The sequence below is a fragment of the Festucalex cinctus genome, chromosome 2, assembly GCF_051991245.1.
Source record: "Festucalex cinctus isolate MCC-2025b chromosome 2, RoL_Fcin_1.0, whole genome shotgun sequence".
NCBI classification, from domain to species: Eukaryota; Metazoa; Chordata; class Actinopteri; order Syngnathiformes; family Syngnathidae; genus Festucalex; species Festucalex cinctus.
In genome coordinates, this window is record NC_135412.1 from 34,832,760 (window position 1) to 34,846,407 (window position 13,648).

The 13,648-nt window shown below is 38.0% G+C and overlaps 2 protein-coding genes across 2 annotated transcripts in view; both read right to left on the reverse strand.

Annotated features, from left to right (window-relative positions):
* Nucleotides 1-2,834, reverse strand: part of klhdc8b (kelch domain containing 8B) — a 110,467-nt gene extending 107,633 nt beyond the window's left edge. Inside the window, exon 1 of the mRNA XM_077514792.1 lies at nucleotides 2,477-2,834. The gene's annotated coding sequence lies outside the window, so the exon portion shown is untranslated. The remainder of the gene's footprint in view (nucleotides 1-2,476) is intronic.
* A 699-nt stretch (nucleotides 2,835-3,533) lies between these two features.
* On the reverse strand, nucleotides 3,534-13,354 carry LOC144014656 (uncharacterized). Its single transcript, XM_077514793.1, has 6 exons — nucleotides 12,984-13,354; nucleotides 11,689-11,861; nucleotides 10,947-11,165; nucleotides 7,069-7,229; nucleotides 6,841-6,973; nucleotides 3,534-5,563 (listed from the first exon to the last, which is right to left on the reverse strand). The coding sequence occupies exons 1-6, from the start codon at nucleotides 13,237-13,239 to the stop codon at nucleotides 5,387-5,389; spliced, it is 1,119 nt and encodes a 372-aa protein (XP_077370919.1). The 5' UTR covers nucleotides 13,240-13,354; the 3' UTR covers nucleotides 3,534-5,386.
* Nucleotides 13,355-13,648: the final 294 nt, after the last annotated feature.

Here is a 13,648-nt window from a genome sequence, read left to right on the forward strand (position 1 = left end):
TTTCCTGCATTTTGATGTTAGGCAATCATTTTCATGATAATAATTTCTATCAGTGACACTATGAACTACATGATAAAAACCTCATTGTTTGTGTTCTTTAGCTGTCAATGACATAATTTAGGTGGTGAACTAAACAAGGTAATTGGGCTTTGGGTAAATAGACTGACAACGACCTTTGGCCCCTTATCGGCAAAACATTTTGGCTTAATGAGGAAACTGTAAATAAAAGGGCCCTAGTTGCAAAGACACAGAAGATTAAGGAATGGAGAAGCAATCACTGTCGTGCACAGACAACTGAATTAAGAAGGGGTGCATGAAGGACAAAGTCATAAAGACTGTCTTTGTTTACAGCACAAATGATGTAGGGCTTACCCTTTTAGAGTGTTTTTGGGGAAATCAAAACCAACATCGCTGGCCAACTTCAATAATAAGACTGCATTAGATCTACAACAAAGGAAATAATTTCCTTGGGGGAAAAGTGATAAAAGGTCAATGTTGAGTTCATGTTATTGGTGAATCTTAAGTACAGTTTGATATTAACCTACAGGGAGAACAATGTCTCTTTTGACCGCAAGTTGTGATGTACTGTAAAAATTGTAATCTCATGAGAGCCATGAATAATGAAAATCTTGCTTTTATAAAGATAATAATGCTCAGCTTTGATTGGCACTATCAAAAAAATGTACAGATTTAGGCCTACTACGAAAAAAGAGAAAACTGAAGCACTTCTTTTTTGGAAGTGCTTTGCAGATCCCTCCATTGAAGAGCAACAAAAAAAAAAAAAAATCCAACTTTTTTTTTTATTTTTTATTTTTTAAACAACATAACCTAGCAGTGCTCCTGCATGCTCTGATGTCCTATTTTGACTGTAGTGAGCTATTTGCACTGAGGACGCAAGATCGAGTCCAGGCTCCGGCCTTCCTGGGTGGAGTTTGCATGTTCTCCCCGTGCCCACGTGGGTCTTCTTCAGGTACACCAGTCTTCTCCCACATTCCAAAGACATGCATGGCAGGTTAATTGAGAACTCTGAATAGTCCCCTAGGTGTGAGTGTGGATGGTTGTTCGTCTCTGTGTGCCCTGCGAACGGCTGGCAACCAGTTCAGGGTGTATCCCGCCTTCTGCCCGAAGCCAGCTGATATAGGCTCCAGCACCCCCCGCGACCCTTGTGAGGAGCAAGCGGTTAAGAAAATGGATGGATGGATGGATGGATGGATGGATGGTTGGATGGATGGATGGATGGATGGATGAGCCATTTGCAATACCGTAGTTTGGTTAACCCTCTGGAATTGTTTAATTACAGGTGGTCTGTAATTTTTAGGATTTGTTTTTTATGTTTTACTCAACTTTTATTGCATAAAATTTTAACATCAGTTTTCATTATTTTAAAAAAAAATGCCCATTTTTATTATTATTATTATTTTTTTACCTTCAAATTGCAATTTGCACAATGGTGGGCTCAAACGGGAAATATTTATAAATTCTCAGTACCATATTTTTTAATAGTATAATGTACAGAACACTCTTGTCATAACTCGAGTCATGCAGAAGTAATGTTTGGGTCTTGTGGGTCCTGTCTCATGTCTGGGGTCACGCCTGGGTTAAGTTTGAGTAGAGTTCATGACCGTGCGCCAGAGTTCACGACCCGTTACGTGTCTGTTTTGGTATTGATGTAACAGCATCCAGTTTCAACTAGTTTTAGGCTGTATGATGTCTGGACTATATGACTGGACTAACCCTCTCAGCATACGACAACTCTTTCTGTGTCAAATTCTCAAACTAAAATATAATTCTTCTCTTGTCCCAAAAATGAATTATGTAGCCTAATTTGGTATAGATAAAAATGTCTTGAGTCTTTAAAAAAAAAAAAAAAAAAAAAAAATTATCTTACCCAAATACAGTAGTGTGATTCAATTAAGTTAATGTTTTGTTTTTTTCTTTCTTGTTGTTTTTAAGTAGTTTTCAATTTTAATTGGACAAGAGTGACCTCGACAGTGCCAAAAGGTAGCCTACAATGGGATGTTAACGGCAGCAAGGGTACTGTATTTAAAGAGTGAACTGAAGATATTGGAAATGACAAAAATCTGAGAAATATTTGACTTGGGGAATTTTAACTCCATTTTCATTAACACAGTTAAAATTGACACAAAGAGTGACATACAGCCAAGTTGGTTACGTAGCATGTAAAGTCTATATATTATGTATATAATATGTATAGAGGTGATCAGTGAGTGATGAGTGCACAACCAGTGGGATTCTGTCTCTTAGACTGCTCTTCTACATAAAAGAAAAACAAACAAAACACGTCAATGGCTGTTTTGGAACTCGAAGTTGACAACCAGCTGCAACGCCCCCCAAAAGCGCACATGTTCCATGTGCTAACTAATTACTGTCCCGAGTGTTCAGAACATAATGTTTCTTATTTGATAAGCAAACACAAGCTCAGATGGGGTGTAAAGTTGTGTAAAGAAATGTGTACCTTTCTATCAGGGAAGATCGGTCCGAATAAGGTGCAGCGATGGTGCCACGCAGTCCACAGGTTCCTTTAGTCACGACATGTTCTCTGAGTGCAACTGCCCAATTATGGCTCGTGCAGGGCGCCGGCATCCAACAGTTTCCAGCCACATTCATACATCCAGCTGCCCTCCGATCCCCTCCTCACCACTCTCGCTCTCTTTCTCTCTCTTCCCTCTGAGGCGCGCCAGTGCGCACATTTGACGCACCCATTAAGTCCGCGCAAGCTGAACCTTCTGCCGTCCTCTAGTTACAATTTCGACCCTGCGACACACTCGTGGACGTTTGTCATCCAAAACGCAGAAAAGCAGGATGTAGTTCAATAGTGTCCATTTCGTGAGCCTCCAACAAAATCAGGTAACTCACCTGAAGGGACGGAAGCTAGTTAAAATTACCAGAAGGCCCGCTGCTGCCCTCATGCGTACAAACCAGGTACTGTAGATTACTGTCGAATTCAGAGGTTCTCAAAATTAAGAGGGGAATTTTGTGCTGCATATTAAAAGACGTCCATTTATGCTGTGCAATACAAAACCAGTGAATTGTTGACATTTGACCAGTGGTATGTGCTTACAAGCTGCCAATATTTTATCACTGTGTGTTTGTAAATGATACAATAATTTATTGCAAATTATTTTGCAACCCTCCCGATCCATTTTGATAACTGCCTATTTTTATTTCATCCCTTATAGCTAATATGCATTGATCCCAGCCGGCCTCATGGGTGAAGGGCATCATCCTCCATCAACCTGTGACACACTTCGCATATGACAAGACTGGTTAATCAAGCTGACCCCTCCTTAACGATACCCACAATTATAAAAACACTGCAGGTAATGAAGGAGAAATGTAACCACTCAGTCAAACATAGCTGCCAAAACTTAATTAAGATTTGGATTCTTTTCAGCTTCCAACAGCTGATTCACGTTGTTGAATATGAAGATAAGCATTTGAATGCTCCTTTGGACCTGCTAATGAACCCCCTGTGGTGGTCAAATCGCATACATCTATTGCAATCCTGTTGGTCACATTTAAAAACAAGTATTTAATTGCTCTCACACAAATTATTATTTGACAGCAGTTAAAACAGAATCATACAAGTGATAACTGATGCAGTCAAAAAGATGTTTCATATGATTTAATGTTAATGTTCACTTTGGATGAGCTGCAGAGAATTAATGAGAATTTTGATGGGTTTGATTCACAACTATATAGAAATATGTATAAAAAAAAAAATCAATATTCAACAGATGAACAGTATTTGCACTGTCAAATCATTATAAATAACTGAAGCCAATTCACCACCGAGTATCCAAATTGCTCCAAACTCGAGGAACATAAAATACAAATATAAAAGACAAATAATCCAGTGTCTTCGAGATGACTGCGAATGTTTACATTGGAGTGGGCAATTAGTGGAGTGCAGAATGAGCCAAGGGCAAACAATCCTAATTGGATCCGCACCAAATTACGAACCTCAAACTCCTGCTTCTGGCTGACTTTGGTCACTACAATGCAAATGTTGTTCAGGTAAATGTATGCAAGTTCCAGTTTAAAAAAAAAAAAAAAAAAAAAAAAAAATGTAATGGGCTTGTCTTTGGTTATGGATGTTCTCCACCATAAAGTTGCATTTTGTGTCACTACTTAACAATAAATAAACTGCAAATAAAACAATCTCCCTGTTGGGGGTATAAAACATCTTTATAAACACTATAATCACTGCATAAACCTATCTAATTTACAACATTTTATGTGCAGTCAGGTTGTGTTAAGACATTAAAAAAAAATACAAGTAAAATGATTTCAACCCGCCCTTGATGCCTGCTCAACCTAATGAGCATCAGTGCCTTTAACATTGCACATTACACAGTACAATAAATACTAGTGACGTGCAAGCCAACAGTGCATAATGCATGAACAAAAATCATAACAAGATGCATTAATGAGCATCTGGAAGCTCAAAGAGTTTGGGATTGTAAAGCTTTTTATCAGGTGTTTGCACAGGTATTGGCTTCAAAAGCTCACCATAAGATTGAGTGAATTCAAGTAATGCCTTCCAGGTCTGAATGGATGTAAACAGCCCCGACCAAAGTGGCTTTTGACTCCATTTGACCCCAATTACTGAGCGACTGCCACAAAGAAAACGCGTTGTTGGAGTAATTATTGCTTAGCTGCATTATTCACAGTGCTTCCGCTGCAAGTCAGTTTCTCTAATTTGGGACTTATTATTATGCAAACTGGGTATAGGGGGAAAAAAATCTAATCAAATAAACATTTATGTTTAATTGTATTCTTATTTCTATGTTAAGTGTGTACTGCCATCACCTCTCATTTCTGTATTTTACAGGTGAAGATAGCTTTTTAAAACTTCTTATTCTTTTTTTAACTAAAAATCAAGTTAATCTACAGTTTGTTTGTTTTTTTTTCATTATAACAAAAAAAGAACACTTTTCTCAAAAGATACTTGGAGAACTGTGATTTTCTTTGAGAACAAGATTCAAGTCTGGCTTAAATTAAATTCATTAACTCAATCAAGGTGATTGTTTCCCCTTTCTTCAATTTGCCAATGTCATTATTTTGCTGAAATTATTTGTTTCAGGCTGCTGACTGGATAAAATGGCTTTAGGCAAAAGGAAGACCTAATGTTACCGTGCCACCTAACGTTTCAGCATGCAATTGACCTTTTTAGGGAGGCATTTTTATTTTTTTTTGTTTGTCATCACTGCGCAGCTATGATGATGATTTAATATGGTCCGTAATGAAAATCTTAATACTATTCAGAACACCTTCTTGCCTATAAAAATTCTAACAACCCTGAGATAATGGAACCCTGATATGGAGTTCCTCAAGACCAGACATGTGGTTAAGAGAGGACGCTCTAGCCTGACCCCTGCTGGACATTCTTCTCATAGTTCTTCTGACAGATGTGGACACGGCGGGTGAAGTAGTCGGGCTCAGAAATGGCCTTGAGGAGGTCGGTCTGGATCAAAGCGATGTCATAAAGCTCTGAGATGCAGGCCGTGCGCGTGTCCGAGCCGCCTGGCTCCGTGAAAACCTGTAACATATACACGGTTATGTTGCTTTCTGTCGGGTTTTAAACACAACTGCATCGGAAGCTGCTTTGCATTACTGTATATGGTTAGACACATTTAATGGTCACACAAAAATGCAAAACAACAACTGAACATTTCTGTTTTCGTAAAGTTTGCACAAATTGTGAACGAATTAAGGCTCTGCAGAGTAACCAATTTAAGAATATCTCAAAGTAAAAACTTTAGCAACTGTTTGCAAATGAATAATGGGAAGAAATAAAGTTAACTCCACAATTGGCTTGCATGCTGTATTATAGGGGTGTTAAAAAAATCGATTCGGCAATATATCGCGATACTACCGCACCCAATTCTCGAATCGATTCAATAGGCAGCCAAATTGATTTTTTTAACATCCATTTTTGATGAAAAAATATTCAACAAAACGTCTAACTTTCACACCTTAAGCATGGAACAATGTTATATTAATGGAACATTAAGCCTTAATATTTTATTTCAATGCTGTTCTAACATGAAAAAGGTTACAACCTGTTTGTTAAATACAGTGGCTCACAGTTATAAAACTGAAGGTTCAGATCAATAAAAAATACATTTTCATACAAATCTTTACAGTGTACATGTACAAGTTTACTGAATTGTATTTTCTAAATTTGAGTTAAAAAAAAAAAAAATCACAACAATCGACTTGTAATTTCATATCGGGATTAATCGGTATCGAATCGAATCGTGACCTATGAATCGTGATACGGATCGAATCGTCAGGTACGAGGCAATTCACACCCCTACTATTATATCTTCAACATCCTAAACTAACATTGCAGTGGAAAGAGGGCCAATGTTATTTAATTACGCAAACACACAATGAAACGCACTACTAAGGCAAATAAACAAGTAGCTGATGGCTGGAGCACAGCATGAAAGCCTTGAAGCTCTTAATGAATAAAGAGTCTATAAATTTCAGCACATAATTGCCAACGTCCGACTTTCATCGACTGAACCAACACACTAATAGCGAGTCAGCAGTTTACGCCAAGAAGAGCTGAGTCAGGAAGTTACAGTACTTGAAGTAGCTTAAAAATGTTGTGCTCACCAAATGGAACTTGACATCCCCTACCCCCCAAAAAACAATACAATTCAATTAAAAATTAATGAGGCAAAGAGAGATGAAGGGAATGAAAAAACGGCACCCAGCTCATTATACGCAAAATGAAATGAATGAGTGGTCAAATGCGACAGAATATACGTGAAAAAAAAAAAAATAAAATCTTGTGTTTTGTGCTACCTTGGGATTCACCACGGTATCCTCATCATTCTGTCGTATGTTGTCATCTATGAAGATATGTTGAACATGTTGGTCAAAGGGGTCCACCCACAGCGGCTTCCCACCCTGGATGGAGAACTTCTGACTCATCCACCTTGGATGAAGAAAATAAAAATAAAAATAAAGTGGATCAGTGTACATACAGCAGTCAGAAGTCACGTCGATCGCACGAGGAGGAATTCGGTTTACCATTCATAGTCATCCTGGAAGCCTCCGAGCCCATTTGCGCTGCTGAAGAATTGGTATAAGCCTCTCTCGCCATCGCGGGTCGACAGTCGATCTGTACCTCTGGTCACAAGAACTCCTTTCGGGCTGCAGCGGATCTTACCAGGTGTCTTATTCACACTTAACTGAGCAGGAGAGAAATCCAGTCAGACTATAGCCAATCAGCTATTAGTACAAAACAGCACAAATGCTGAGAGATTGATGCGCTTTCATTCCATAACACATTTGTTATTATTTCCACAAGAAATATTACATGAACCGTGTGGGAAAACTCATGTCGCGCAATTCCTCAAATAGTGGATGCCTATTTATTAAACTGCAAGGTACCATTAGCGGTAAGATGGCCGTTAGCGAGGAGGTCCGCCGCATCTATACATCATTTTAACTAGGGGTGTTAAAAAAAATCGATTCGGCGATATATCGCGATACTACATTGCGCGATTCTCGAATCGATTCAATAATCGGCAGAATAGATTTTTTTTTTTTTTTTTTTTTTTTTTTTTTTTTTTTTTTTTTTTTAGGATTCACACCTTGAGCATGGAAGAATGTTATATGAACGGCACATTAAGCCTTAATATTTTTATTTTAATGCTGTTCAAACATGAAACAGATTACAACCTCTATAAGACTGAAATTTCAGATAAATAAATAATACATTTTCATATAAATCTTACACTCTACAAGCTTACTGATTAGTATTTTCTAAATATGAATGAAAAAAAATCGCAACAATCGACTTATAAATTCGTATCGGGATTAATCGGTATCGAATCGTGACCATTCGTATCGGGATTAAATCGGTATCGAATCGAATCGTGACCTGTGAATCGTGATATGAATCGAATCGTCAGGTACTAGGCAATTCACACCCCTAATTTTAACTAATGACATTTTTATATTTTTCACAAATAAACCATACTAAAGATAAATAGAGCCATCAAATGACATTATCCTTTACTTTTTTTCTTAGGGTTTTATTTGAGAAATGGCATTTATTTATTTATTTGTATAGACTAAGGAACAATGTCTATTAAAGCAGAGGCCGCTATTTGAGGAATTGAGATATTTCTACATTTATTCTATGACGGTTTCAGGCAACTTTGCGCTGTAAGCTGAATTCTCGCAGGGATTTGTGAGTTCACAAACCATCGAGAATCAATCTTGTACCGAGTCTGCTGATCTTCACCGATCGTAGACTTTTCTTTTTTTTTTTTAAATGGAGTAACCACAAAGCACTATTGTGTTGTGAAACAAATAATCCTAAACAGTATCTCATTTATGCTTTGACTGTGATCACTAAACAATTTTGTTCTGATTTTGTGGCTTTTTTTTATTTAAGGCCTCTAAAACGCCTTACAATTTTAATCTAAAAGATGTAGTTTGCTATTATTGTAACTGCAAAGACAACAATTTTGAATATTTTGTTATTCTTTATGCTAAGTTATGGTCTTGAATGTATGTTTTTTTGTGTTGAATTGTGTCAATAAAAACATTAAAAATAAATAAATAAATAATTCTAACATGGATGAATGCATGGACACTGCAATTAATTCTGTTCTCGCAGAATTACTCACGTTTCCTTGTTGAATGAAGAACAGCGAGATGCCCTTTATGCATTTTACTTTTTTTTCCAACCTACAATGAAATTTTTATCCGTTGCTGTGATTGGTCATTGGTCAAAACAAAAGTTTGATAGGTGTGCACAAGTTGCCACATTGCCCAATCAGTTTAAATGATTGCACTGTATGTCCCGCCTTTATTATATTAATATTATATTGGATCGTCTCAGATAGATATTGTGAAGAACTCCCTTAAGTGAATCACAATTATCAATCTGGCTATTGCTATTGGTTAGGTTTCAGGTGCCAATATGCAAATTTAAATTGCATAAAGCTTGTTACCGACCATTATACAAATAAACTGAAAGCCAGTGGTGCAAAGCGCAACATCATGTAGGTGACAACATAGAATCTAAATCTGTATTACACCAGTGCACAGTCGCTTTCTCTGCCAGTTCCCTTGACTTTGTGCAAAGTTGTCATAGTGGACATAATTTTAGACTTTCCTTTTGGGAAAACATGCTATGCACAATCACAGTCTGCCTTCTCACTCTCACTTTCTCTCTGGAAGATGTATAGCACCTGACAACTTATTGTTTGAATATGTATTCCACGTCGAGCTTACCCCGATAGCTTTGAAAAACAACCTTCAATTCATTCTCCAGAATTGAAGCAATTTCTTTTTTATAGACTTTTTGAGACCTGTTCCATAATTGAAGGATTAGATGTGAAAAGAGCAACTGAGATTTTCTGTCTTGGAAGCAATCAATACCACCCAAGCTGATACTCGTGAGAGTTTTGTCAGTGTGGATGCTGGAAAACCTTTTTGTGTGACTCATGCGCAGGATGCAGGCGAGCCCATCTACTCGAGTGTGGCTTCGTACATTTTTAGCACTTGAGAGCGCGAGACAAGTGTGAGTAAGTAGTCATTTCTCCAAAGTGTTCCACTCAGTTCAAGAAATCATTTTTCGTGATGATATAGAGCTGCATGAATCAATCTTCATGGAAATCTGAAGAGGCAGTCTTTGCGTGTCCCTCTACTAGATGTAAAGAGGAAAACCACAGAAATGTAGTCAAAATACGCATTTTACATGACTGATAAATTGGTCAACTACCACAATATGTCCCCTGAGAAATCATACATTTTTGGCCCATAGTTGGGATCTTGCAAACAAAATGTGAACATGGCCTGTGTTCTGTGCCCACAATATATTTGCAATGGCAATGTTGCTTGTGCTTCGACAGTATATTTTAAATGTTAAAGGGACACTTTACTTATTTAGCCATTTTTGGCAGTCAAACATGAATATTTTGCCTATGATAAATGTGATATTTTTATTATTTTTCATATACAATTAGTACCTTTTAAAACACATTTTGCAACTTGCTGTCGACTGAAAATGACATCAAAAGGGCTCAGGTAACCAATCACAGCTCAGATTGTGAATGTCACATGACCAAACCTAGAAAAAAGCTGAGCTGTGATTGGTTATCTGAGCCCTTGTGATGTCATTTTCAGTTGACAGCAAGTTGCAAAATGTGTTTTAAAAGGTACTAATTGTACGTGAAAAATAATGAAAGTATCAAATTAATTATAGACAAAATATTAACATTTTATTGCTATAATGGGCTAAATAAGTGAAGTATCTCTTTAATCTAATTAGACTAGCAGAGTTGAGATTTTTGGAAAGTAAGTACAATGTAAAAAGTACTTCTAAGACTAATATAAATTGCAATAAAAATACTGTACAGTTAACTGTGATTACAGGACATAAGAGTACGAGCAAGGACATTTTTATTTTTTTTTTTAAATCAAAAGTCAATTAAAATACTGTATAATATTAGTTAATGGATTGTATACACAGAACATAGCCAAAAGTTACTATATCAGAACTCACTAACTCTTAAGACCCATGTTCCATGTTGAAATTAGAGAAAACAATCTAGGATATGTCCACCACATTTTACTTTGACATTCATTTTATGACTGGCAAATCAGTCAACGATTACCCATGTTTCGCAGAACACTTTGTAGAAGGAAGTAGGCTAAAACTACCAACAACCACTCACTGAAAATTTCCCAGCAGCAGCAGCAGGAGGTAAACAACTTCCAAGTGGCAATTCGGGGAAGTGATTTATTGTCAAATAAGCTTTGTAAATTTGTAAATTTGTAAATTACAGCTCAAGAAATTGAAAATGTGTGGCGGTCGTGTTTACAACTCTAGAGTGACAGTTCTAATCAGTGAGGGGTAACAATGCGTAGATTGAGTGTGACCATTTCACCTTCAGATCAGGCAGATCCGGAAACAGGGGATGAGCGCCCTGGGTCAGTGCTTTGGATACAGCACTTAGCACACGAGGTAGGTCGCTTCCAAATGTACGAAAGTGGACGGCAAACTCGGTCCCTTGCTGCGTCAGGTCTTTGAGCAACTGGAAAAAGGAGGGAAGGATCCAGTGGTAGACTCGCCCATCCTCAGCCTTGATTGTCAGCTCTCGGTCACCCTGCGGGGAGGTCAGTCCATCAACACACAATATAGTCTAAAGAAATTGCTGGTTGGGGAAACTAGTATTCTGTTTGAGGTCTGCAAGCAGACTCACAAGTAAAATGGAAAGGCCCCAGCTTCGCAGTAAGGATGTTTAAAAATTGTGTGTTGCACATTTGCAATTTATAGGCACTATGCATTAAGCAATCGTCATTACAGTAGACAACTGATGTTTATTGTTTTTACACCGTAATTAATATTAACAATGGTTAATCACAACAGGGCATGCAACCTTGCCAATCCGCTATAGGTGGAAGATTATGTGGCCAGATCCAGAAAACAGGTATGCACTATGTCTAGCTACTAGTAGCAACTGTGTCATAATAACTAACAAGACAATGCATTGATGACATGATTTGATTGTTGATTCTCAAGAAATGGCCCATATTGATCCACATGATTGAATCAACTATAACCCTTAATTATAAGGCTTTCGTTCACCAGTAGTTCAAATCATCCATTCTGTCTGAGAGGATACTGACCTTAACACCCTCAGGCCAGCGGAGCAGGTTCAGATGCTCCTCAAGAATCCCACGAAAGCGTCTACCTGCAGTGGAGGTGAACCTGGGTGTTGCTCCAAACTGAGAGTAATAGTTGATGGCATCATCACATGGTGGAAGCAGAGAAGGAGAGTCACTCAACCATTCCCACTTGCCTGCGATTAGAAAGCGACATATGACAGATCAGACTGACCTTGAGGATTCCAGGATAATAGTCACTTTGCGCTTATTTTTTTTGCAGTTCTTATAGTGTATACCTTAAAAAAAAAAGTCACCATAAGTTGGACTCATATGTACTGTATATAATAGGGGTGTGCTCAAAAAATCGATACGGCAATATATCGTTGCGGGCCTCATCACAATACACGTATCGATACGCAGGCGTCAGAATCGATATTGCTCGATATTGCGGCTTGCATTGTACCTAAAAAATAAAAACCAGTAGCGTCTTTGAAGTTAATTGCCTTCAATTAATGCAAAAATAGCTCACCGGTGATTGGACACTGTGTCTTGCTAAGAAAAATGAAAGCAGAGGAATAACGTCAACATTTATTTATTGATAAACTTAACATGGCACATGTCTCAGTGTACCAATTTTCCTATATTTTGTTAAAAAAAAAAAAAAAAACGTGTCTTATTTGGGATACATATGCATCGCGATACGTATCGTATCGTGGCCCCTGTATCGTGCTACGTATCTTATCGTGGGGTTGGAGGCAATACCCAGCCCTAGTATATAAAGTATTACAAAACAGAAACATTTACCTCAGTTGTCCATTTCCAGTATGCCATGAGACATAATCACTTTATGCTGAGGTAAATTGTCCAATTTAACAAAATTGGTCCAAAAATTTTGTTGTATTATAAATACTGTAGGCCCTAATGTATATCTAGCTGTGCCAGGGACAAATGTATAGTGACAGGGAAAACGATTAAATGCTTATGTACCCATCAGGAAATACACAGCGGACCAGGTGAATCCTCGTGTGCTGAACCGTGAGTTATACAGGCGTCCATTGTACAGTAGAGTTCAACTAACTACCTGTCCGAAGTTTTTGCATGTATGTATGTTCCTTGGCTCGAATTGTGAAACACTGGTCGGACAGACCTGTCATTCGGCATAGTTTAGATTCCACAGAAACATTTGCTTGAAATGTATATTCTGAAGCCAAATGAAGAGAAGATGCTCGATTAAAGGATGTAAAATTGAATTCGACATAGCCTCTGCTCGTCACCCGAGTCAGCACTTTTTTTTTTCATTGAAGAAAATGTTTTACCTTTGCTCATTCTGCCCCAAGTGACGGTCGTCAAAAAATAATCCAGGGCAGCCACTGTCCCTTGGCACGTCACGGCATCTGACACCAGTATAGTGTTGTTCAAATCCACATGCAAGATTATTTTTTTATTGTGCCCGTGACTGGCAGGACACACCGTTGGGCCATCATTTGTCCCGGGTCCAGGATCAGAGACATCCCCGTATTTTTTGGTATCTTCAGCTTGGTGGCTGTTGACGTTCCCACTGGTGTCGGTCATGAGTTTACCGCTTCGGGTGGTATTTTATTCGAAGGCGCTTCAACTTTGCCACCCGCAGCGCAGTATGCTGGAGTAAACCGACCTGTAAACTTCCTTATCAACGCCTACACTTTCTTCTTCAGCGGTTTAGTATCATACAGGGTGACATGAGCGCCACCATTCGATGATATAAATGGTTGCAGCGTCTCTCTTAAATCATTCAGTAATACGTTGTTGCCAATTCTTGCAATTATTTTATTTATATTACTCATTTACACGTATCCACAGCAGCTTTCATTAACACCCCCACTTAATATGTGGTCCGTTACAAAGGAAAAGAATGGCGAGAAAAGATCATTGAGCAAGAAATGGGGGTCTAGATGTTAACTCGTTACATTTAAGAACATGCACGTTTCATTTTGCACTGAAA

Excerpts from the sequence above, each read along its gene's own strand:
- LOC144014656 (XM_077514793.1), bottom strand. The coding sequence starts at position 13,239 with ATGACCGACACCAGTGGGAACGTCAACAGCCACCAAGCTGAAGATACC. Across the intron at positions 11,166-11,688 it reads GCTGGCCTGAGGGTGTTAAG|GGTGACCGAGAGCTGACAAT; the intron begins GTCAGTATCCTC and ends ACCTCCCCGCAG. Across the intron at positions 5,564-6,840 it reads ATACCGTGGTGAATCCCAAG|GTTTTCACGGAGCCAGGCGG; the intron begins GTAGCACAAAAC and ends TATATGTTACAG.